General features: G+C 42.8%; 9 protein-coding genes across 10 annotated transcripts; 2 read left to right on the top strand and 7 right to left on the bottom strand.

Annotated features, from left to right (window-relative positions):
- Positions 1–3: 3 nt before the first annotated feature.
- On the bottom strand, positions 4–1659 carry BCIN_02g00010 (hypothetical protein). The gene has a single exon (XM_024691001.1). It carries the CDS (start codon positions 1511–1513, stop codon positions 98–100), a length of 1416 nt encoding a protein of 471 aa, XP_024546771.1. The 5' UTR covers positions 1514–1659; the 3' UTR covers positions 4–97.
- Positions 1660–1791: 132 nt separating this feature from the next.
- BCIN_02g00009 (hypothetical protein) lies at positions 1792–2996 on the bottom strand. The gene has a single exon (XM_001547493.2). It carries the CDS (start codon positions 2934–2936, stop codon positions 1872–1874), a length of 1065 nt encoding a protein of 354 aa, XP_001547543.2. The 5' UTR covers positions 2937–2996; the 3' UTR covers positions 1792–1871.
- Positions 2997–3747: 751 nt separating this feature from the next.
- Positions 3748–7717, top strand: BCIN_02g00008 (hypothetical protein). Its single transcript, XM_024691000.1, has 2 exons — positions 3748–4065; positions 4128–7717. The coding sequence occupies exons 1-2, from the start codon at positions 3876–3878 to the stop codon at positions 7637–7639; spliced, it is 3702 nt and encodes a 1233-aa protein (XP_024546770.1). The 5' UTR covers positions 3748–3875; the 3' UTR covers positions 7640–7717.
- A 306-nt stretch (positions 7718–8023) lies between these two features.
- Positions 8024–10369, bottom strand: BCIN_02g00007 (hypothetical protein). Of its 2 annotated transcripts, XM_024690999.1 has the most exons (3): positions 9109–10369; positions 8682–9045; positions 8024–8609 (listed from the first exon to the last, which is right to left on the bottom strand). In XM_024690999.1, the coding sequence occupies exons 1-3, from the start codon at positions 10071–10073 to the stop codon at positions 8127–8129; spliced, it is 1812 nt and encodes a 603-aa protein (XP_024546769.1). In that variant the 5' UTR covers positions 10074–10369; the 3' UTR covers positions 8024–8126. The 2 variants fall into 2 exon arrangements, with proteins under 2 accessions (XP_024546769.1, XP_024546768.1); XM_024690998.1 differs by having other exon boundaries at positions 8024–9045.
- A 50-nt stretch (positions 10370–10419) lies between these two features.
- BCIN_02g00006 (hypothetical protein) lies at positions 10420–11842 on the bottom strand. Its single transcript, XM_001552424.2, has one exon. It carries the CDS (start codon positions 11777–11779, stop codon positions 10493–10495), a length of 1287 nt encoding a protein of 428 aa, XP_001552474.2. The 5' UTR covers positions 11780–11842; the 3' UTR covers positions 10420–10492.
- A 149-nt stretch (positions 11843–11991) lies between these two features.
- Positions 11992–15520, top strand: BCIN_02g00005 (hypothetical protein). Its single transcript, XM_001552425.2, has one exon. It carries the CDS (start codon positions 12380–12382, stop codon positions 15467–15469), a length of 3090 nt encoding a protein of 1029 aa, XP_001552475.2. The 5' UTR covers positions 11992–12379; the 3' UTR covers positions 15470–15520.
- Positions 15475–16379, bottom strand: BCIN_02g00004 (hypothetical protein). Its single transcript, XM_001552426.2, has one exon. The coding sequence runs from the start codon at positions 16288–16290 to the stop codon at positions 15547–15549; it is 744 nt and encodes a 247-aa protein (XP_001552476.2). The 5' UTR covers positions 16291–16379; the 3' UTR covers positions 15475–15546.
- Positions 16380–18867: 2488 nt separating this feature from the next.
- On the bottom strand, positions 18868–20141 carry BCIN_02g00003 (hypothetical protein). Its single transcript, XM_024690997.1, has 4 exons — positions 19914–20141; positions 19407–19857; positions 19281–19353; positions 18868–19225 (listed from the first exon to the last, which is right to left on the bottom strand). Exons 1-3 carry the CDS (start codon positions 19953–19955, stop codon positions 19307–19309), a joined length of 540 nt encoding a protein of 179 aa, XP_024546767.1. The 5' UTR covers positions 19956–20141; the 3' UTR covers positions 18868–19225; positions 19281–19306.
- A 223-nt stretch (positions 20142–20364) lies between these two features.
- BCIN_02g00002 (hypothetical protein) lies at positions 20365–21343 on the bottom strand. The gene is made up of 3 exons (XM_001547500.2): positions 21148–21343; positions 20645–21092; positions 20365–20598 (listed from the first exon to the last, which is right to left on the bottom strand). The coding sequence occupies exons 1-3, from the start codon at positions 21181–21183 to the stop codon at positions 20525–20527; spliced, it is 558 nt and encodes a 185-aa protein (XP_001547550.1). The 5' UTR covers positions 21184–21343; the 3' UTR covers positions 20365–20524.
- Between the last annotated feature and the right edge of the window lie 1122 nt (positions 21344–22465).

The following is a 22465-nucleotide window of genomic DNA, read 5'->3' as shown; positions in this document are numbered from 1 at the left end:
AATTAGAAAATATATATAATTACTATTTCATTAATTCCAAACCCTTCCTCCCTTCTATATTGCTCACACAAAAATTAAGCTGCCGGCTCCTACCTCATCACTCACCCCTCGATTCGTTTGGAGCGCCATCAGCCCTTTCTTCATCATTGCTACAATTCCATTCTTTATGGACCTCATCAATCGCTCCTTCAGAATCCAAAAAATCAAAATTGAATCCCCCACTACCAATGTATTGTGATATTGATTCAGTTTCGCCCCAATCAATTGATACATTAGATTCATTTATGGGCTGGAGTGCATTGTTATGTGATAGGGGTGCACTATCAAAGCCCAATGTTGCATTTGAAGGGTTTGGATTTGGTTCGAAGTTATTGAAAAGACCAAATGGAGTGAGATCTGATATCGAGTCGATTATTGGAGGCTGCAATTGATCTGAGGATTGCAATTGATCAAAGAGTTGCAATTGATCAGAGGGCTGCTGTTGATTAACAGAGTGCTGATCGAAGGGCCGTTGCTGATTTAAGTCGGGGGCTGCGCTCATTAATATTTCTGAAAGTTCAGCATTGGACAGCTGATTCCAGGCTGGCGATAAATTAAAGTCAGGTGTGAGGTCTCGAAAATCTCTCCCTGATAAATCAGCAACTCTTAAGCCGCTATTGCTTAAATGCTGACTTTCCGATATCGCACAGGAGGCACTCCCTTTCCCTTTCCATCTAGAATTTTCCCCCTCTTGCAACAAATTCCCTTGCAACAAATCACTATGAAAAAAATTCCCTTCATATCCCATACCATCCAGCCAATCGCCTCCTAGTATAGCATCTATCCCTCTATAAACCTCCCCTCCTTCCCCTGCATCGTTAACCCCTTCAAAACCCCTCAATTCATTGCCCCCTACATCAATTTTCTTTGCATCCTTCACACTGATAGCTTTAGGATATATTGCGCCATCGCCATCAAGTTGATTCGTGACATCGGGTGCTCTTATACGCGTCAGAGCACTGTTGACGAAATCATCGCAACTTTTTTTCGAGTTATTGACGTTGGTGCGACGATATTGCAAATCATCCTTTTCTCTATCAGCATACAAGTGATGCTTTAGCCATGATTGATGAGCGCCCGATTTTTTCATAGATTTCAAATTGAATTCCGATCGGGCCCATTGATTTAAAATCGCTTCCTCAATTCGAAAACCAGAATGACCGCAGAGTAAACGCCCTGCATGATATATTGGTTTTCCGTCGGGGCCATTGAACGGCTCCCCAACGTGAGGAAGCACCTTGCGCAATTTCATATTTTTCGTAAAGGGCCATTGCAATAAGGAGCCCTCCCACTTTTTAATAATTCCAATGCTCTCCGCCAAAAAGAAAATCCCCAAGACGTAATCGGAAACTATCTCCTTGGCGTATTGACCATCCTTCAATCGATTGATCGCGTCACCAATGTGGATTGTTCCTGGAGTGGGGTTCCAAATGGCGCGATTGGCATCTTCCTCTTTCGTTGCTTTTGGTGTCATATTTATTGATTGGTAGATTGAAGTTAAATTATTTAAACGGAGGAGCGCGCAGGTTGAAGTGTGAAAGTGGAAAGCGCGATGGAATGTGAAAGAAAATTTAATTGAGTAAGGAGGCCTTTGGTGAATCTCGCACAGTGCTTGATGGCGTTTATAGCTGAAGCAAAAATAAACCTAAGGATTCACTCACTTCCTCTTATATATCAATTCGCTTAAATTATATCATGAGCTGCCCCTTGACCGCCCGATTTATTAAAGATTTATATTTTTGATTCAATTCTTGATCAAATTTCAAGCTTGTAATTCATTCCCTTGATTCAAGTGATTCCAATAATAAATTTCAGTTTCATTATTCAAATAATCAATTATCGCTTTCTATCGACTCCCCCTCCGCTTCTCCTTCGGCTTTTTCTTGCCCCGCTTCCAATGCAATTGACGACTGCATTGGCCCCTTGCCCCCTATTGTCTTTCTTAACCCTTTCCACGATGTATCTCGCGGCTTCCTTATCCTCCCTTCGCCTTCCGAACTCGAATCATTTTCCGAGCTCTCCTTCCCCAAATCATCCTGCCTGCCGCCCCTACCCCCATCACTTTCTTCACCTCCCTCACCATCACTCCCTGAGAAATCCATTCGATTGCTCAATGATTTCCCCCCAAATTCCGCTCGCGCAACTCCACCCCCACTTGCCCCACTCCTCTCGTTTCCCTCTTCACTCCCTTCCCCCCCTTCACTCTCGCTCCCCGCTTCACTCTCGCTTCGACATTTTCGTCGCTTGCGCTTCATTTTCTTTTCCCCCTTTCGCCGCCGCCGCTTGCCGACCTTCAATTTCAACTCCACTTTCAGCAATCCAAATTCATTGTAAACGCGATTGCCATCACCTTGAGCTTGGGAATCAGGCCCTATCGCTTTTGGAGATGTGGGATCATTAATAAATTGCTCGCAAGCAATTTTATTATTCAAACCCAAGCGATTGTGGTAGGTGATAGCATTTGAAGTTCGATTGGCAAATAAGTGGGTGGCAAGCCAGGTCCTGTAGTTTGGGTGGTTGTGAATTTGCTGAAAAGTCAGGGGCGATAGCTCCAGATGGGATAGCGCATCTGGATCCCTCTCACCATGCAGAATGCGACCTTCATACTGCAGGATCTTCCCATCAGGGCCTGTAAAAGGTTGACCGATATGTGGGATCCCCTTTCGGATTTTCATCCCTTTGACAAACGGCCATTGAAAGAGCCCGCATTCCCAAACCAAAGCATGCTTTGTTTCTTTGGCTAAAATGAGAAGGCCTTGGAGGTAATCCGAAATTAAATCTTTAGCGTACATGCCATCCTTTGCGTAATTGATTGCATCGCGGTAGTGAATTGTTCCTGGTTTGGGGTCCCAAATCCGTCGTGCAGCCAATTCTGCAAAAGTAGGTACTTTGGTCATTGTAAATTAGGAGCGGGCAGCAAAGTTTCACGCAATTTAGATTATTGGAATTTCCAATGCAAAGGGAGTGGGAGGCTTGGAATGTGGAAAAAGTAGGTGAGAATTTGATTGTGTGAGGGAAAGCTTTGGAGGTGCTTGAGGAAAAAAGTGAAATATCAAAGGGGTAATGGATTCATTTATCTTGGTGTCTACGTTTGAAGGAAGGGGGTGGCGCTCATAGAATTGGAGCTATTTTCCTCCCTTGAGCTATCAAATTGCTTTTTTCGCAAACGCTCAATTGCACATAAATCAATCAACTTTTCCAAACTTTTCCATTCCTTCGTTGACAAACAAATTGAAAGATACCTCGAGCAACCAATTGGAGCTTCCCCGCACCCGCGTCTACCCTTGAATTTGTTTTGGTGGCCAATGGGAAAGATCTCAATTTCTCCCATGGAAAGCTACATTGCTGCAAGCAACCGCGTTTCATTTTTCATATCGCCATTCAGTTTTGGGCCAACATTGCAGGCGCCTTCCGCCAGCCCTTGGCCGGCTCAACAAAAAGCAAAGCGATTGATTAGTGACGCCGTTTGCGTGGGGTTTGTTTGAATCAATTATTTCACTTGACAGTGAAATGTAGAGATGTAGAGCGTTCCATAATCGCTTTTTATTTTCCTCAATTGAAATAAATATTAATCAAATTTCTCAAGGTTGATAGATTGCTTATGCTCCACCCCTTTATCCGCTCTGACGCTTGCTGCGCCTAATTCAACTCGCTCGCTATTGTTGCGCTGTCATTAGCAAGCCGTGCACGGATCAAAAAACGCTGTAAGCACGCTGCCTCTTTGAAGTGACACCACCTTTCTAAAGTGAAACGCATTGCACTTCAATTTGGATTTTGATTGATGCCATCTTGTCACTTTTTTTTAAATAGTTGCATTCGAAATATTTCCCATCAATATGTCGCTCACTCTACCTCTGCTTAAAAAAAAAAAGCGCGCCTCCTCAGCTCAATATGAAGCACCTATCTCTAAAAAGTACCGATCAATCGCGGTAGATAATTTCCACTCATTGGATTCAACACTTGCAACCCCTCGCGTTCTTAGACAGCTCAATAAAGCTCAATCGCTACCAGCTGCTTCAATCAAAGGTGCAGTTACATAAAATCCCTCTTGATTTTTTTACACAGATTGATATATTAATTAATAAAAGGCTGCACCCTTCAGGAATCCATCAACTCTGAACCTCAATCCCCCCGCTCCCCTCGCGATGAACCTTTGTCGACTCCCGCAATCGCAATCGAATTACATCTCGCAATTGAGCACGCGATGAAGGATCAAGGGAATGCATCGAGGGTCGCATCCGAACTCATCAATGCTTTAAATTCCTTATCTGATCGGGATCATCGGCAGCAACTTCAATTTGAAATGCTGGAATGGCTAATTGAGAAAAAAAATTCGCACTCTGATGCCATTGAAGAATTCTTTGAATATATCAAAATGGATAACTCAGGGGATCACCAGGTGTTGCAGGAAGAGAATGAATACTTGTGGGAGGAAGCGAATAAGATTGTGAAGGAAAATCGCTCCAAGCGAAATAAGTTTGAGGAGGCGCGAAGGAATGTGGAATCAAAATGGGGTCGCGAAATTTGCAGTTGGTTGTGCAGTATTAAAAAGACGGGACATTTTTGGGCATCCATTCGAAGTTTAGCATTGAAGGTTGATGCCGCAGAGGCTGCTGAGAGAGTGAATCGAGTCCTGATTGATCGACTCAGGAGTTCTAAAGTAGGTCAATCCAATAGCCCTTTCTTACAAGCCCAAGATTTTATTCGCAGCGCTCAATTAAAAGAGTGGGAAGCAGTTGCAACGGGGGAAGCAATTGCATTTCGGCTTAGCATTAACGCTTATGGATTTTTGGAATTGGATTCAATATTGAGCGGGGCGCCATTGGAGATTGCTGCTCGCGATGAGATTGAAAGTGAGGGGGTAAATTCAGCGAAGGGGATGGTAGAAATCGCACGCGTTGAGGGAATTGAGGGTGGTGGGGAAGCTGCTGCTGCTGATGCTATCAGTGAAGTTGGTGAAGGGAGCGAGCGTTTCTCGAGCCCGGCTCGAGAAATAAATTTAGCAGCGCACCAATCTGACCACATAGCAAGTGCGATTGAGGGGCTCACTGATGATGAGCAGTTTAGCGATGGGGAGAGTGCAATCTCTTCAGTCAAGCCTCGACCTCGGGTAGCGCAATATCCATCAAGTCGCCCCAATCGCCACCGGAAGAAGCGCCGCCCCAAATCCATTTGCTCGTGCCCCACCTCGATTTCGAGGAGGTGGAGGGCCCGCGTTGAAAAGCTCCCTATGTTGAAAAACGGGCCGTGGGAGTGGGAATTGCTGGAGGTTGCGTTGAATTCTGATGGCGCGTGCTTGCTCCATTGCAAGGCGCTCGGGAATCACCTGGGGATGCGCACCAAAGAGCCACTGGCCTTGAATTTACTCGATAATCTCAAGTGCATTTATCAAAATCGATTGGATATTGGAAAGTTGAAGGTTGATCCAGCCACGTACCACTTGTTTCGAAAGGAAAATCGACCCCTCCAACCCAGAGATTCCTTGGAGCTCTCCAATTTCTCACCCATCAATTTATATGAAGACAAATTTGCCTTTGATCAAGGGGCGATTCGACAGTGGGTTGGGGGGGGCGTTGATTCGGAGATGTGGGAAAGGGATGGTTCAATCGTGATTGATATTTTTAGTTGGTGGTTTGATTGTGAGATTGGCGATTTGATCTTGTTGGAATTTGACATGTACCGCCACCATTTTCGAGTTGGGGATTCAACGCGCGCTCGGAGTTGGCTTTGGAATATGCGGTTTTCGATTGGTCAACAATTGATGCGACAGGATCCCTTATACTATAGCCTTTACGTTTCTCTTCGACCTGATTTGCAGTGGCGCCTGGTATCGCACCCGCATTGCTCAAGCTACAGCAAGCCAGGTGAGGACAATCGCTTCTCGCGCTTGGATATTAATGTTCCAGACTTGCTGCAGTGGAATCGCGGGGCGAATCTGATTCAAGGTTCCCTCTCGCTTGATGACGAAAAGGGATCGGATGAAGGAAGCCTTGATTGCACCATGGTCATTCCTGGTATGCACCTTCAATTATCTCAGTGGTGGGGGGCAGTTGTAGAGCGGGGGTTGGAAGGGGTAGAGCCAATCTATCGCGTGACATCGAAAATGTTTGGAAGAAAAGACGCAGAGCGATTGGGTATTGATTGGATGCCTCAGCCATGTTCCAAAGGGCAGGTTCGAGTTACGCTACCGCATATACCTCACGGGGTTCACGCAATTGCGCGCCGCGATCGCAGGCTGCTCTTTCCGTGCTTTGTTGGATTGCAAGATGATTTATCAACTTTAGAAGTGATTGAAGCAGGCACGTGGGATATGCTATCCGCATCGCATCGAGATATGATCAATCCAAGTGCTGCACTCGCAGGTTTGCCACATCATGGTAGCTCCATTCCATATAAATTTCCGGCGGCGGTGGAGCTGTGCGGGCTTGGGTCGCTTTCCGACGCTTTAGTTTGTCGCCGACGATGGGATTCGCCTTCAGTATTAAAAGATCGAGATGTATTACTTTCAGGGCCGCGCTCTGAAGCAGATGAGTACATTCAAAAGTGGAGGGCGAATGCTATTGCTTTGGTCAAAGCGAATTTTGATATTTTGAGAGAGCAAGAAATGAAAGCTTTTGGCGAGCGCTCATACTTTCTCCATTATCAAAACCTTCGCAATTTGAACATTCCCTTTCCTACCATGAAGGTCGATGATTACGAGAAGGGGACCGACGATGAAGAGAGCGATCACCTGCAATTGGCTGAATCCAATTATTTTACTGAAGAGTGGAGTGATAGCGACGATCGTAGCGTTGAGCAATTTGATTCAAGTCCAGGCATTGACGAGCAAATCGCGATTACTTCAAACATTGACGAGCAAATCATTATTGATGCCCTTCAAAGTAGTGGGGATATGGAAACTTGGAATAATGATGCGGGTGTAGAATTCGCTTTTGAGGGTTGCGCATTTGAAAGCAGTGAGTTTGGTCTAACCTCAAAATTTGATGGAGATTTAGAGGGCGGTGAGGGGAGAGAAAGCGATAGCGAAAGAGCAGAAGGGGATCAAGAAGACAGCGATGTTGAAGGCGCATTGAGCAATAATGAAGGGTTTGAAGTTAATCCAGGATATGAAATTGAGCAGGGGCAAGAAATGGAGCAAGGGCATGAAATAAAGCAAAGTCCCTTTGACAATCAACAATGTTGCGTTTATGTTATCACTAGGCAATCGCAACGTGGGGAAATTGCTTTTCACTTTTCCCCTTACAGCGATAGCGATCTCTCTTGGTCGAAATTTCTAACGCGCCTTCAAAACTTTTCCTCTGAATTTAATCATAAAAGCACTCGAGAGAAAGTTGCGTGGTGGCGCATGGGCCAGCCGGGCCTCGAGGCGCAAGATATAAAATGCACCAAAGATCCCAGGTGGAGTCCAAGGCTATTGGGGCAAAAGGAGCTATTCTTAGGTGGGTCAAGCGAGAGTATGGCTCGCGAGCTATATAAAATGATGTTGATTGAGCTGCGGCATCAGAATATTTCAAGCATTACAATTACTCCATCAAATTTCAAACGCGGGCTTGGGGTTTCAAGTGAGGGGAGCGGAGTTCAAAAATCAATTGAGAACTAGAGTGAAGACGCGCGCTTACTTGTGAGGGCCATTGCGCGGGGTTGAGAAATTAAATCTCGAGCCGGGCTCGAGATTTCAAAAGCAGTTAGCGCGAAGTCTTTTTGATTGATTGAGCGATTGCAGCGCTTTAATACACCGCAATAATTTCTCAATAATTAATACAGATTTTCAAAGATTCAACGCAAATACAAAATCAAAGAAAAAAAAAGCAATCTTAAAATAAACAAAGTGGTAGCGCTCAGGTTGAATGAGTGGAGCCACCTCACTTTCACTCAATGCCCCCTCCCAATGCCTCCTCCCAATGCTCCCCCCCAATGCTCCCCCCCAATGCTCTCCTCCCAATGCTCCCCTCCCAATGCTCCCCTCCCAATGCTCCCCTCCCAATGCTCCCCTCCCAATGCTCCTTCTCATGCTCCCTCTCAATGCTCCCTTTCATCGAATTTGAATTAATGTGCAACTCCCCTCTTTCACTCTCAACTCTCATCCCTCAAATCTTTCTAACCCTTAAAGCTCGCTTCCAATCTCCCACCCCCCTTTCAATCTGGCTCTTCGCCTCTTCATCGCCTTTCATTGCTATTGCTCGCTTTCCAATTCTGCAGAACCTTTTATCCTTTTGAGAGAGGATATGCGGTGCACGCGATGACTTCATTTTTTTCCTCAATAAAGCCTTCCCACGTCGATTGGACTTTTTGCGCGATATAGAGAGATCGCCCTCTTTGTTGGAGTGAGAATTGAGATTTGACTCTTGGGAATCGGGAATTGGAATATCGCTTCCACCTCGAATATGAAAATTAATTGAGGTTGCAGAATCAATATCCAATTCAGTCCCAGGTTTCGCAGATTCAAGACAGCCTTCAGGTGAGCTCACTCGATCGCTTGCTAAATCACTTTCATGCAGCAGCAATAATTCTTCTCGCACCTCATCCAAATTCAAATCAGTTGGGCAATTTCCATTAAGCGATGGCAAAACCTTTAATTCATTAGCGCTCATCGATTTTGGAATTCGGGGGCTGCCTCTCAATTCATTCATTTTCTCACTCACTGCTTGATCATCAGAATGCTTCTTTTCTTCAAGGCTAATGGGAGCTCCCAATTCATCTTTGTTATTGAGATTGTTTGGTGAATTCGATCGATCTGAAGTCCCTAAATTATTAGAATCAGATGGCGGAGTGTCAGCGTTTGAATTATTAGAATCAGATAGTGGAATGGTAGTGCTTGGATTGTTGGAATCCATTACTCCTTCATCTGACGGCGGAGCAATGGCAATGCTTGGTATAGTTAATAAAGGCATCGATCGTTGAGTCTCGCTAGCTTTATCCAGCGCTTGGCCTGCGCTCATTAAAGATGAGGTTGCGTCGATTTTCGATTCCTCAACGTGGCCATCCAATTTGATGCTGCTTGATTCACTTTCGCAATCCATTAGAAAACGAATCACATCAGTGCCACAAAGGGAAGGGGGGTTGTCCCACCAGATGTCTACCCTTTCCTTTACGCATTGTAGGGAACTCTCAATTTCTATCGACCCGCCTTTGGGAATGAGGGCACTCGAAGTTTGATCGGGTAACAAATCCCGATTGCTTTGGAGAGCATCGCTCGTAGCAATTGAAGTTGATTGCTGTCGCTTTGGAGGAAGAATTGGAGGAGGGATTCCAATATATTGACTTTTCTCAATTGAATTGCTCCTTGATTCACCATGTGTCGAATTTAAGGAAGGTTTATCGGAACCCTCACTCTCACTCTCACTTTGTCGATCCGCTCTCCATTCAAAGCCTCGCTTTAGCTTTTTCAATCGATTTGATTGCTCACCCCTTCCTTTCGAACTTTTTGACGGCTTTCGCTTTAAAGATGCGACTCCATCACTCTCGTCACCTTCAGGTATTGGATAGATTTGGGCGCCGGGAGCTTGAGGAATTGAATTCTGACTGGGAGTGTATTTTTGCGCATTGACCCAATTATCGCACTCTTTTAAGGAATTTCGATTGGAGGCTCTTTCATATTTCGTGCCCGCCTCACCTTGATTGGCATACAGAATTTGATCCCTCCAATCCTTAAGCTCTATAGAGGAGCTTAAAGTATCAAAGTCCCAACTAGAGGGTGCATCGGTATCGCTGCCATCAAACCCTCGAAGCAGGCGGCCTTCGTGCATCATAGGGCGCCCATCTGGCCCATTGAAAGGGTGACCGCAATGAGGTTGATTTGCTCGAACCTTCATACCTTTAATGAATGGCAATTGAAATAATTGCCCCTCCCAGATTTTAATATAGCCACAATGCTTTGCTAAGATAATCGCGCCTTGAACAAAATCTGATAAAATGTCTTTAACATATTGCCCATCTTTTGCCTGATTGATAAGATCGCCCATATGCAGTGCCCCTGGTTTGGGGTCGTAATAATATCGCTCAGACAAAGCCCTCTCGCTTGGAAATTTGGTCATGATTCGTTGCGGGGTGAAGGAGGTAGTGCAATTGAGTGGATATACAATTGAAGCAATGATCCTTTCAAACAAAGGGGCGGAAGTATCAATTATCAATTAATGAGCTTCAAAGATCAATAATTGAATTGCAAAGCTGTTAATAATAGGAGCAATGCGAAATTTGAATAGCGTTGTTGATATTTGTTGAAAATAAATTCAAGAGAAAATTGATTTGCAATTTGAATCTATAAATATATAAAGCTGAGTCAGCTTTTTATTTACTCAATCGTGATTTTTGAAATAAAGAGTTATTACACGATTGTGAGCACTCTCAAAGTTTCAATAGTTATTTTTGATAAAGAAAATTTGTTTTAAAGTTTATTGAATTTGTGAATTTCCTTCATGAGCTCAAAGAATTCATTCGCTGCGATGCGGAGTGATTAAATACGCCGCCACCGATTGGCAGCTGCAACTGCAGTTGTCATTGCAATTGCTTCAGCGCGTAGCGCCTCTATTCTTAATCTTTCGGCTTTTTGTCTAAGAGCTCTATAAGCTTCCGATTCGGGATCTTCATGATCATTGAGCTTGCGCTTTCTTTTTTTACCCCGTTTTAATTTTTTATTTTCAGGGTCATCTTCAGGATCACTTTCAGGCTCATCTTCATGCCCGCCTTCATCTCCTCCTCCTCCACCACCTCCACCTCCTCCATCTCCATTTCCACCCCCATCTTCACCTTCACCCCCACCTCCACCTCCACCTCCACCTCCATCTTCATCTTCATCTCCTCCTCCATCTCCTCCTCCACCTCCATCTTCATCTTCATCTCCTCCTCCATCTCCTCCTCCACCTCCATCTTCATCTTCATCTCCATCTCCATCTCCATCCCCTCCTCCATCTCCACCTCCATCTCCACCCTGATTCACTGCAAAGCTTGTACTAATCCCTTGAAGTACTTTAACAATAAAACGATCCAAATTTTCATCAGCTGTATCGCCTTCATTATTCCAAATATCTTCAGCGAATTGCAACCATCGATCTCTAGTGATATTAGATTGTTGCAGCTGGCCTGGGGGTTTCTTCTTCTTTTTTTGACCTCCCGGTGGCCCCGCCGGACCTGCCAACCCCCCTGGGGGTGGTGGCGGCCCTGGAGCGGGCCATATTGGATCGTTCGGATCCTGCGGTACACTTTGAGGCCCAGGTTGATATGGTCGCTGATTTACAAAATTATTGCACAGAACTAAACTATCGCGATTGAATTGGCGGATGTATGTTCTTTCCATTATGCCATTCGCTCGATTCGCCCAAAGTTGCAAATTTAACCACGCTAGTTCATTGGGTTGATCAAAAGGGCTCGCAACACCAAAAGCTGAGTGCCCTATTGGTACTGCTGCAGCTGCCCCAATCGGTTGTCGCCCAGTAAGTGCGCGCCTTCCCAGCACCATCGGCAAGCCATCAGGGCCCAAGAATGGGGAGCCAATTGGAGGCAATTTGGCTCTCCATACCGGCCCAGCAGCAAAGGGCATTTGAAGCAAGGTGGCTTCCCATGCTCTTATCCAACCCTTTGTGTAAGCCAAAAAAACAGCCCCTGCAACATAATCCGAAACAAGATCCTTCATATAGTGACCATCCTTTAGCTCATTTATAAAATCTATAACGTGAAAAGTACCAGGGATAGGATCGTAAATGTATCGCTGGGATAGCTCCAATGGGGTTGGGAACTTTACCATCCTGCGCGCTCAGCACTTGGTTTTGTGAGGGGTGCAATATATATATATAAATTAGAAATTTACTTTTTTTTTAAATCAATTTAAGTAAAATCAAACTATTTATAAAAAATTGCTCTCTTTATCCTAAATTAATTAAAATTTCCTTTATTGATTTCTTTGAAGGGATTTCTTTATTAGTAAATTGCATTGAAAGCTCTCAAAAGTGTGCAATAGTGAAAATCTCAACGCGCAAGCAAATGCGGGGCCTATCAAAGCCCTATAAAAAAGTGCGATTCATACAATGACCCCAATTTATTATTTAAAGCGGGCGCAAGAATTCCTTTTTTCATTAATTGCTAAATTAATTTATTGCTTCACTTCAGTGTGAGATTTGCTGAATTCCATTTTATATAGTTGACACTCTCAATATGGGATCCCCCTCGCATCGAAATACATGGAAATGGATTTACACCGCGCGATTCCATATTGAGTTAGCATAAATGATTAATAATCAATTGATTATTTGCTACTTTGCAATAGCGAATTTCTTTATCTCTTACCCAATATCTCATTCTTTAAGCGCTCCCTCAAGCTATCAGTGTACTATAATTCCAAATTGCGATGGACGCCCCCTTTAAGCCGAACAGCCCATGCGCTGCAAATCGCGATTCAACCTTGTCAATAGTTTCACTCAAAAGCCTTAAGCACTCTCTCGATCCAATTGAACTCGTGGGAGCTAAGCAAGCACGATTTTCTCATGACTCAAATTCGCCTTCACCCTTTCACAATAGCTCTCGCTCAAAGCGCTTGCCTAACGCAAGCGGATCGAGTTCCACCGCTCTAACTATTTTCCCCAAGGCAGCTGCACTGTCCAACGAAAGCTTGAATAATTCCCTCGCACTTCGATCGGGTGGTGAATTAAATGGCATTGACGATTATATAAGCGCAGTCAAGAGAATTTCTGATACGAGTGAAAGGCAGCAATATCAAATTGAGATATTGGGATTATTGCTGCATCGCGATTCGGTAACTCGCGAGCAAATTGAGCGCTTTTGTCAATACATCAAGAGCGATCCCGGTGGTCAAGATTTAATGAATGATAGTGCCCTCGCGCCCCTATGGGATCTGGCTCACGAGATCTGCGCTGATCAGGCTAAGAAAAGAGATAAGAAAGAGGAGGCTTTGAGTGCCATTTCAAAAGCGTGGGGGGTTGAGGTGAAGAATTGGCTCCGCAGCCTCGACTCCTCAATATATTTCTTGACCCAAGTTCGATCGATTGCTTTGCAGGAAAATTTAATTAATGGCTCGCAAAAGGTTAATCAAGCAATGCTGCATCGCATTTGCGCTTCTGCAGCTGGCGTCTCCAACAAATGGCAACTTCAAGCTACCGATTTTAAATGCGGCCTCAAATTCCCCATCAAGAAAATCACCAGTGAAGAGCTTCGCACATTTAACCTTTGCATTAATCAATTTGGATTCTTGGTCCCAAAGGCTTGGAATGAGAGGGCCATTGAATCGAGCGCCGACTTATCATGCGGGGGGAGCGAGAGTTACGATAGCTCAAGCGAGCCTGAGGGTGACAGCGCTATTGCAGCAGCGAATTTGATTGGCTCAAGCGATTTTTCGAGCCCGGCTCAAGAAATCGATGGCTCGCGCTACGCGACCGATCACGTGATATCAAAAGTCGGAGCAATTGATAAAATCGCAGATCGCAACCCCTTAGCGCAAAGCGAAGCGAGCAGCAAGAGTCAAAATGAATCCATAATCGAATTGCAAAGTGTCGAGGCTATTGACGATGACCCCTCAAGCGATAACTTGAATGGGCTAGGCCAAGGCCCTTTTGAAACCGCGATAAGCAATGGCGAAAGTGACAGCGCATTGAGCGATGCAAGCGATGCAAGCGATCAAAGAAGCGCCGCTCCCACTCGCGCTATTAATGGGAGCAGCAATCCAATTCGCGTGCACCATAGCTCTAGCGCAGAGCCATCAACAAAGCGCCCTTGCGAATATTGCTCAGTAGATGTTTCGAGCGCTTGGATTGCCTCGATGAAACCTCGAAAAATCCATGACCCAGCGAAAGCCCCTCGGCTATTAAAGCAATGGATTCAATTTAAATCTGTATGCTTCAATCATTCCAAGTCAATGGGCGGTCACATAGGTTTGTGCGTTAAGCCCCTGAATCATTCCGCTTTGCAAAAGAGGCTTCGCTATATTTCTGATCACATCGAGCGTATTGGAGAGTTGAAAACCAACGAAGATACCTACCAATGGTTCCGGGTCCAAGACCGCCCTGCGCGACCAGAGGATGGCTATGGCCCGTATAATTTTGCACACACGCCACTGCCCTCGGAATTTGATTTTAACCAGAGCGAGATTTTGGATTGGATCAACCGTGACTTTAATGGCGGTTTTGATAAGCTTCAATGGGAGCGCGATGGATCTGTTAATGTGAATTTATTCAGTTGGTGGTGGGAGCCAGGGTGCGAGATGGGCGAGTTTGCGTTGGAGCTCTTTGACGTGTATCAATTTCACCTGCGCGAGCAAAACGGTAAGGAAAATTATGGTTGGCTTCGGAATATGTTTTTTTCCACATGTCAACAAGCAATGCGAAGCGATCCATTATATTACGCTCTTTATGCAGCCTTGCGGCCGGATGGGGCTACAACGCTCTGCTCTTACCCCTACTATGCCAAATACACTCATAAGGGGGATCAAACTTATTTTCGACACATTGATATAAATGTTCCAGAATGGATAAAGAGCAACCGAGGGGGGAATATGATTCAAGGGTCGCTTTCATTGGACGACGAACAAGAATCTGATTGCACAGTCATACTTGCTGGCATGCATCGCAATCGCAATCTTGAAACATGGTGGCGCGATCTTGAGAGCCGACAAAAAACCAAAAATGGGCATGTTCATAGAATCAAAAGCAATATGGTAACAGCGGAAGATGAGAAGAAATTGGGGGTCAAATGGAAAGCAGTGCCTTGCAATCGAGGGCAAGTGAGGGTTACGATGCCCCACCTCCCGCATGGAGCCAATGGACCAGCTCGTGGTGTGCGAAGAACTCTACTTCCTTGGTTTGTGAAAGTTCAGCCCGACCTCTCCTCCTTGGAGGTCTTAGATGGTGGCACGTGGGAGATGCTCTCCGAATCCCATCGCGATATGACCTCGCCTTTTAAGACTCCTTCAGGATTGAGCAATCGCTATGGGAAAATCCCATATCAATTTCCTGCCTCAACCTTGCTCAATGGATTGGGCTCATTATCAAGTGCTCTCAACTGTCAAGCCCGCTGGAATGATTTAGGAGTCTTAAATGAAAGATACCGCTTGCTAAAGGGCAATAGATCAACTGCAACCCAATTTGTTTACGATTGGAGACGGAATCTGAATGAGAAAGTAAAGGCTTCCCGCGCATTAGTTAAGGAGAGAGAAAGGGCAGCATTTGGTAAAAATTCATATTACTATCATTTGGAGCGGTCTCAAACCTTAGGAATTTCTATGCCCCACCTTGCTCCAGATAAACCTATACAAAAAGGCGACAAAGAGGGGGATAGTGATGATATTGCAGAGGGGGAGGATAGTGATGATATTGTGGAGGGGGAGTGGGCTTTCGATAGTGATGAGGGTGAAGGCAATACATCCATTGATTCACTTGAAGAAAGCAATGAATCTTCAACGATTGGCTTCAATAGCGATGATGAATAAACTATTGATATCTAAGCTTTTTAAAATTAATTGAAATAATTAAAAAGTTCAATATTTTGAAAGAGTAGCAATGACCCCTAATCGATTACTCTATAAGCTCTTTTCTTCAAACCCCTATTGCGAAATCGGTATTTTTTGAATGGCTCCTCTTTAATGCAGCTTTCACTTTCCATCCCTATAGCCCCACCCCCTTCACAATCGCTTTCCGGCGCCCCTTCCACCATTGAATTATTCATTTTTTGAAAGTTTTCAGTCTGCTGAATGCTTTGTGGGATGGAGCCTGGGCTGGGCGCATATTCCTGAGCGTTGATAAACTCCATGCACTCCTCAAATGTTGAAAAGTTGTTTTTGCGCTTATACGATCCAATAGAGCCTTCGTCCATCCCAGCCCAAATATTTGAAATGTACCAATCATTAAAATTTGGGGCGCGAAAGGTGCCATCAAAATCGTAGGCTGAGCTCTTGATGTGCGAAAGCTCCTCCTCTGCCAAACCAACGCCTCGGCCACCGCAGAGAAGCCGCCCTTTCCACCTCATTGGTAAGTCATCTGGCCCTAAAAATGGGAGTCCAACATGGGGCAAGCCATCCCTTATCTCCATAGGCGCATCAAAAGGAATTCGAAAAAGTGCAGCAATCCAATCTGGGATCAATTCAGCGTTTATTGCAAAAATCAAAATTCCAATTGCATAATCGGACAAAATATCTTCTGCGTATAAGCCATCTTTTACTTTCTCGATAAAATCCCCAAGATGAAGGCTGCCGAATCCCGGATTGAAAATATATCGCGTAGCGATATTGCGCTTGCTTGGAAAAGGTGCCATTGGAAAGTTGATTTTTTCATGAAAATAAAAATATTGAAAGTGAATATATAGATTGCAAATTTTCTTTATTAAATTATTTCTTTATTTACTTCTTTCTTTATTCAAACATGCACATATATAAATAGATATTCTCCAAGGGTCTGCCTGCTTAAAAGCGATGTTTAGCTCCCTGCCTGATTTTGAAATCTTTAAATTGCGCAAGCAACCCCTTCAACTAATGCCCCCAATGCACGCGCCCATTTTTCAATATTGAAACAAAAATTAATGACAGATTTAAAAATCATTATTTTAAAATTAAAATTGAATTCAAAGATTGGCAATTTTAAATTATTTATTTTTAAATGATTTTCGATGGTTTAATGCCAAAGAGGGCAGTTCGAAATGCTAAAGTCTTTATTATATAGTGAAAAAATGAAATCAAAAATTATATACAAATTAATTTGCCATTGATCAAATCTTAAAAAATTTCATTTAAATTTTTTTTGAAGCAATTTAAAAGCAATTATTGATAGTGTGGTTCACGTGAGGGCGAGAGCAAAGGCAGCTAGCCTTAATTAGCCCTGGCAAGAGCTCTGGCTGACGTCGAAGCTCTTTTTCTCATAGTTAGCTTCACTTCACAGCGCTTTGGGAAATTGGCAATCGCAAGATAACAGAGGAGCGGGGTGGCAACGGTAGGGGTTTAAAGATAGCGTATTAAAATTTATCGCGTAGTGGCTCTTCCCGCTCTCAAATCTTTCCGGAATTTGTGAGAAAATGGGCCTCGCAATTCCACGGAGGGAAGTAGCCGCCGCGGGGGCTCGGAGTGGCCTCCCACTATTTGCAAATGAAAGTGCTCTTTGAGAAATTAGTGAATCTGATAACTCTTGGATTTGTAAAAGGGAAGGCGCTTGTCAATGCTCCTAAGCGTTTGAGAAATCTGATAGCTGAAACTTTTTCTCAATTGCATATTCGTTTGGCTTTATATCTTTATTGAGAGAGAGATATTGCAATTGAAAGACTATTTCTAGAGATCGAATTTTGTTTCTTGCAATTAAATATCCTTGATCTCTTGTGAGAGGGAAATTCATGTGTGGATGCAAATAATAGATGCAGAAACGAATGTGAATGCAGCGGTGCTGCTGCAGCTCGGAGTGCCTACTATTGCAATGAAGTGCTCTTTGAGAAACTAGTGAATCTGATAACTCTTGGATTTGTAAAGGGGAAGGCGCTTGTCAATGCTCCTGAGCGTTTGAGAAATCTGATAGCTGAAACTTTTTCTCAATCGCACATTCGTTTGGCTTTATATCTTTATTGAGAGAGAGATATTGCAATTGAAAGACTATTTCTAGAGATCGAATTTTGTCTCTTGCAATTAAATATCCTTGATCTCTTGGTGGAGAGGGAAAATTCATGTGTGGATGCAAATAATAGATGCAGAAATCGAAATGTGAATGGCAGCGGTGGCTGCCGCGGGGGCTCGGAATGGCCTCCCACTATTTATTGTGCAATAGCATTTCTCGCTTTCAGATCTTTTGGCTCCCCGCGCGCAGCATGTGTCGTGCAACCGCAAATTGGGGGGCGGCGCTGTAGGGGTGGCAATAGTAGCGCATAGAACTTATAAGTCAATTGCGCTCTCCGCTCTCAATTATATTGATTATCTGCATTCAAAATATGCTTCACTATTGCAAAAGAAGTGGCACTTTGTATGGCTTTGGCTTGTTGAAATTATGTGCAAATATTAAATTATTAAAAATTGGAGCGCGCTTCAATTCCAGCTGTTGAGATCCATTTAATAATTCAGATATTATAACTCAAATTTTACTTTCCCACTTGAATTTCTCAAATTCCCTTAAAATAAAAAAATAATTGCGAGCTTTTGAATGGTAGAGCGCGCTGTATTGAATAAATTGCAAATTGCCATTGCTTTACAACAAACTGCACAATCTTGCAAAATCCTCTTCCACTTTTGGATTTCCTGACGCTCCTAATTGGAGCCCCCTTTCTACAAGGGATTTGATCTCGCAAAGCAACAGAAGTGAAAATGTGAGAATTTCTTGCTCAGCAATCTTCAGGCAAGTCTTCGGGCCTCTCTTTTGAGCAGCGAACTTTTCAACAGTAATCCGCGCAATTAATGTATCAATCGCGCTAACTAAATCGGGGCCTTGGATGTCGAGCCTCTGCCCTATTTCGAAAATTGCAAAAGCTCTTTCAAGCCAAAATTTAATAATCGATGGGATCAATAATTCATCTATTTCGCAGAGTTGAGTTGACGGGTGATCGCTTGAGGGAATGTGTTGCGTTGGAGAAAACCACTCGCTTATGGAAAATTGCTTTGCTTTTAATAATTCCGCCATTGCGTATTTGTGAAATATCTCCTTTCGCGCAACTGTATTGGCAATGGGCTATGTAAAATTAGATAAATATTCAAGTGTGCTATGGTTTTATCACTTAACCTTTTCCATCTCTCGATTTCGTAGAAATGCTTTAATCTTGGTCAATGTCGTCATAGTTCCGCAACTTGTGAGTTATCAATCAAGTCTTGGATTTGAGATTATTGTGTTTATAATTGATCCCAACTTCTCAAAGACAAAAATAAGTTGAGGTTTTTGATTTAAAATTTTAGAATTAAGCGAGATATTGCGCCCAATTAAAATGCGCGATTGCAATGCCTCGGTTATTATCTATAGGAATATTGCACTTCAAATGATTACATGATACTTGATACCACCTGGGGTTTCACTTCAGATGTAAAATTCGCATTGGAAATCAACGATTTTATTGCAATCATTTAGAAGTGCAACTTTCAGATTAAGTAAATGAGAGTCCTTGCAATTAATATTAAATCTCAATAGCGATTTTAAGAAAGAGCGCTTTGCAACCGGGTTCGAGGTTGGCGAAGGGGCTAAACGTGTGTCTACCCATTTTCCATGCATGAGGCGACGGCTGGTTAATTCCGCTGCAGTGATATTAGAATTATATTTTGCAATAAAGGGTGAGGGGGGAAACCAAACCAAATAAATAATTCAGCAATCCCTCATTAATCGAAATCTGTTTTTGCGATTTCAATTGCTTCATACCTTGCAGCTGCAATTCAAATCAGTAAAGGCTCATTAAAGGTAGCGCTGCACTATACATACCACAATGAGCAACCTCTTTCATTATCGAGCTCTCAGTCGGGATTTGATTAGCGAGCATTAAAGACTTAGCAGCGGCTAGAATTGCGCTCGCGCTCGTACAACTAATGCTCTCGAATATCTTGGAGCACATAATTTCAGGGTGCTGATATGCTAGCGCAGCGCAATTCCTTGCACTGTCGGATTGAACCTCCTCCTGAGCTGCAATCAAATCAAGGATTTCCTCTTTCGCAAAGCCCTTTGCTTCCAATGAATATTGCATATTGGCAACAAAACCAGCCCAATAGTGACTCAATCCCACTGCGAATTCAGGGGCAAGGCCGCAACAAGTATGGGAAGGATGATCGATTGTTAAAACGTGCGCGGCTTTATCAAACCATTGTCTCTCGCAGTGGTTGTGGCCTGTATCGAAGACTGTTTTCACCCAATCAATCATGCTCCCCTTTGTCAGAGACTAAAAAGAATTTAGCAAAAGAGCATTTCACAAAAGGGATTTGAAAGTTTCTGTACCATTTGGTGGGGGTCTGGCCGAAGGCTGTCGAAGGGCTGCATTGATTTTGTTGAGCGAAGCGAAGTTCAACGATCAGTTTAGATGATAGCCCACAAGTGATTCAGGACGAGCTGGCTTGCAATCTAATATATTGCAGATGGAAAAGCGGAAAGAGCGAAGCGAATAATTATATTAATAAAGTGAATTGCACTCGCTTATATTAGCGCTTTGAGGCAGGTAAAATTTACATGAATTATTTAACATAGAGGTCAGTCGCATTGCACGTGAGAAAAGCGCTAATGATATATGTTTATTGCGCAATATTTCAATCTAGTTTCAAAATTAAGGGCAAATCGAGGCTAAAGCATTGATAGGCTTCTGTCAAAGCGCTCTTTAAAATAACTCGCAAGCGCATTTTTTCTAATTTCAACTTAGACTTTATTGCAATGCATCAATATTGCGAGTTGCAATTGGGAGTCAATTTTTCAGAAGTGGAATTAATCTTATTATATACCAATATATTTCAAATTTTCGCTGCCCCAACCGCCCCATTCACTTAATTGGACCTTCCAAGCCGATTCAAAGCCTTCGTGCACTAGATTCAAGACAAGGTGCAAGCTTTTCAAGCGCTCTAGAGTTGATTGTGATTGTGAATGCGAATTGTTATTGGAGCTCTATCGAAGTGGCAGCGCTCAAATCGTGCGGCTTCATTTCAAATTAGTAAAATCAAATGCGAAAGGATTTAACTTACCGCTGCTCATAAAATAATCTGCGCTTGGATGGATGCCGCTTCGTAAAATGTCCGTCGCCAACTGCAAAGCATTGCACGCCGCTCTGTATACAAAAACTTGAAAAGCAGCTGTGACTTTATTCCGCCGGGTAAAGCACCATTGTTGAGCTCGATTCTGGCACACCGTCAAACGCCGGCGTTCCGCTTCAATAACTTGGATAATGAGAGGCACCTTGATCCCTAGTGCCGCCCCATCATCACAGATCACAAGAGCAAGTCGCATCCAATATTCCTCCATTTTTTGACTCGATGCTGGAGGGAGCGCAATATTTGGAATATGAGATTGCTCGCTCAATTCAGTTTGCTTGAGGTGATTTAGCCAGAGATGGGCACTCCGCTTGCAGCCCCCATTAATTCTGAAAGTTGCGCATTGGGTAAAGAGCTGCTCTGGCATTGGCTCAAATGTTGCCTTAGGGTTAAAATTAATAGGGGATTCAACCGCGCTCAATGTTTCAATATCTCACCTGCGAATTGATTTCTGAAGGCTTTGAAATTGACATCTTGGATAGAACAGCACAGTCGGAATATCCCGCGGCGCTGAAAAATATAGGGCAATATGACGCAATTGAAGCCTTAAGATTTAAAGGTTGAAGGATTTGATGCGAAGTAATTTATAGTGCAAAAATTCCTAGGTGCGTTTAGAATGATGGATCCTGCTTCTCAAGTGGGTGCTTGTACAAATAATAAAAAAAGCCTTGATGCGTAGGAGTCGATTTATAGATTTCGAGCCGGGCTCGAAATCTAAATGCACGCGCTAATATTGAGCGGGGTACCTAAATGCGGGGAAAGCGCAAAAAATATCCTAGAGCTTTGCAGCCTAACAGCTTAGCTCATTACTTTGACTTAAATTCCAAAAAAATTGGGGCTTTGAGAGCCCCTTGCGCGTGCGTGATTGAAATCTTTAATAGTTTCCGATTCAATGATGGCTTTTTCATTTTGCTAGTGATATGCCCCATTGAGTTATTATTTTTTAGAAATTCCACGGATGCTAACTAAAGTGACGCTCAATATTGGAGCGCAGCTTGATAAAAAATAGTTTTTTAAACCCGTTCTAAAAAACTGAATTGATTGATTTCATTCGCATTCAAATCAAAATTAATTCATTTTTGACTTGGAAAATTCGATTTCTCTTATTTCTATCGTAACCTAGATCCCATTTAAAAGTTAAAATATTAATTTTTAGAGAGATCATTTGGATGTTCTGATTTTAATAATTAATTTTCAATATGATAAAAAAATATATTTTTATAAATCTAGCTTTTTTATAAATATTTCTATTGGATTCTAAAAAAAGTAGAAATTGTCACGATTTTTGTTATAAGAAAGTTAATTTTATAATATTTATTACAATAATTTGATTTATAGAATAAATAATTAGATTTTTATAACATTAGCATAATTAAATTTCAATGTTCTCATAATTTTTTACATTATATTATTTAAAAAAGACAGCGCGTAGTTGCGCGCGGGCGAATATTGTATATATAATGATTTAACCCGCTCATTGATAGGTCCCGCTCACTGATAAACAACGTTATTTCACAATAATGCAAAGGCTCATGAGTTAAATCTAAATTTAATAATTATTTTGAATTCTTTAACGATTTGAAATAATTGTTATTTTAATTAATCAGCCTTTATTTATTTTTATTTTATTTTCAAAGAAGCTTTTAATAAAAGGGATTTTAATTTTTTTTCGTCCCTTTATTGATAATTTAAAATAATAAATTCAAGATTGTATCTATTATAATTATTTAGATGAAGTTTATTCAATCTCACTTT

This window comes from Botrytis cinerea, chromosome 2, assembly GCF_000143535.2.
Source record: "Botrytis cinerea B05.10 chromosome 2, complete sequence".
Taxonomy (NCBI): domain Eukaryota; kingdom Fungi; phylum Ascomycota; class Leotiomycetes; order Helotiales; family Sclerotiniaceae; genus Botrytis; species Botrytis cinerea.
This window is presented reverse-complemented; position numbering and strand designations above follow the sequence as displayed.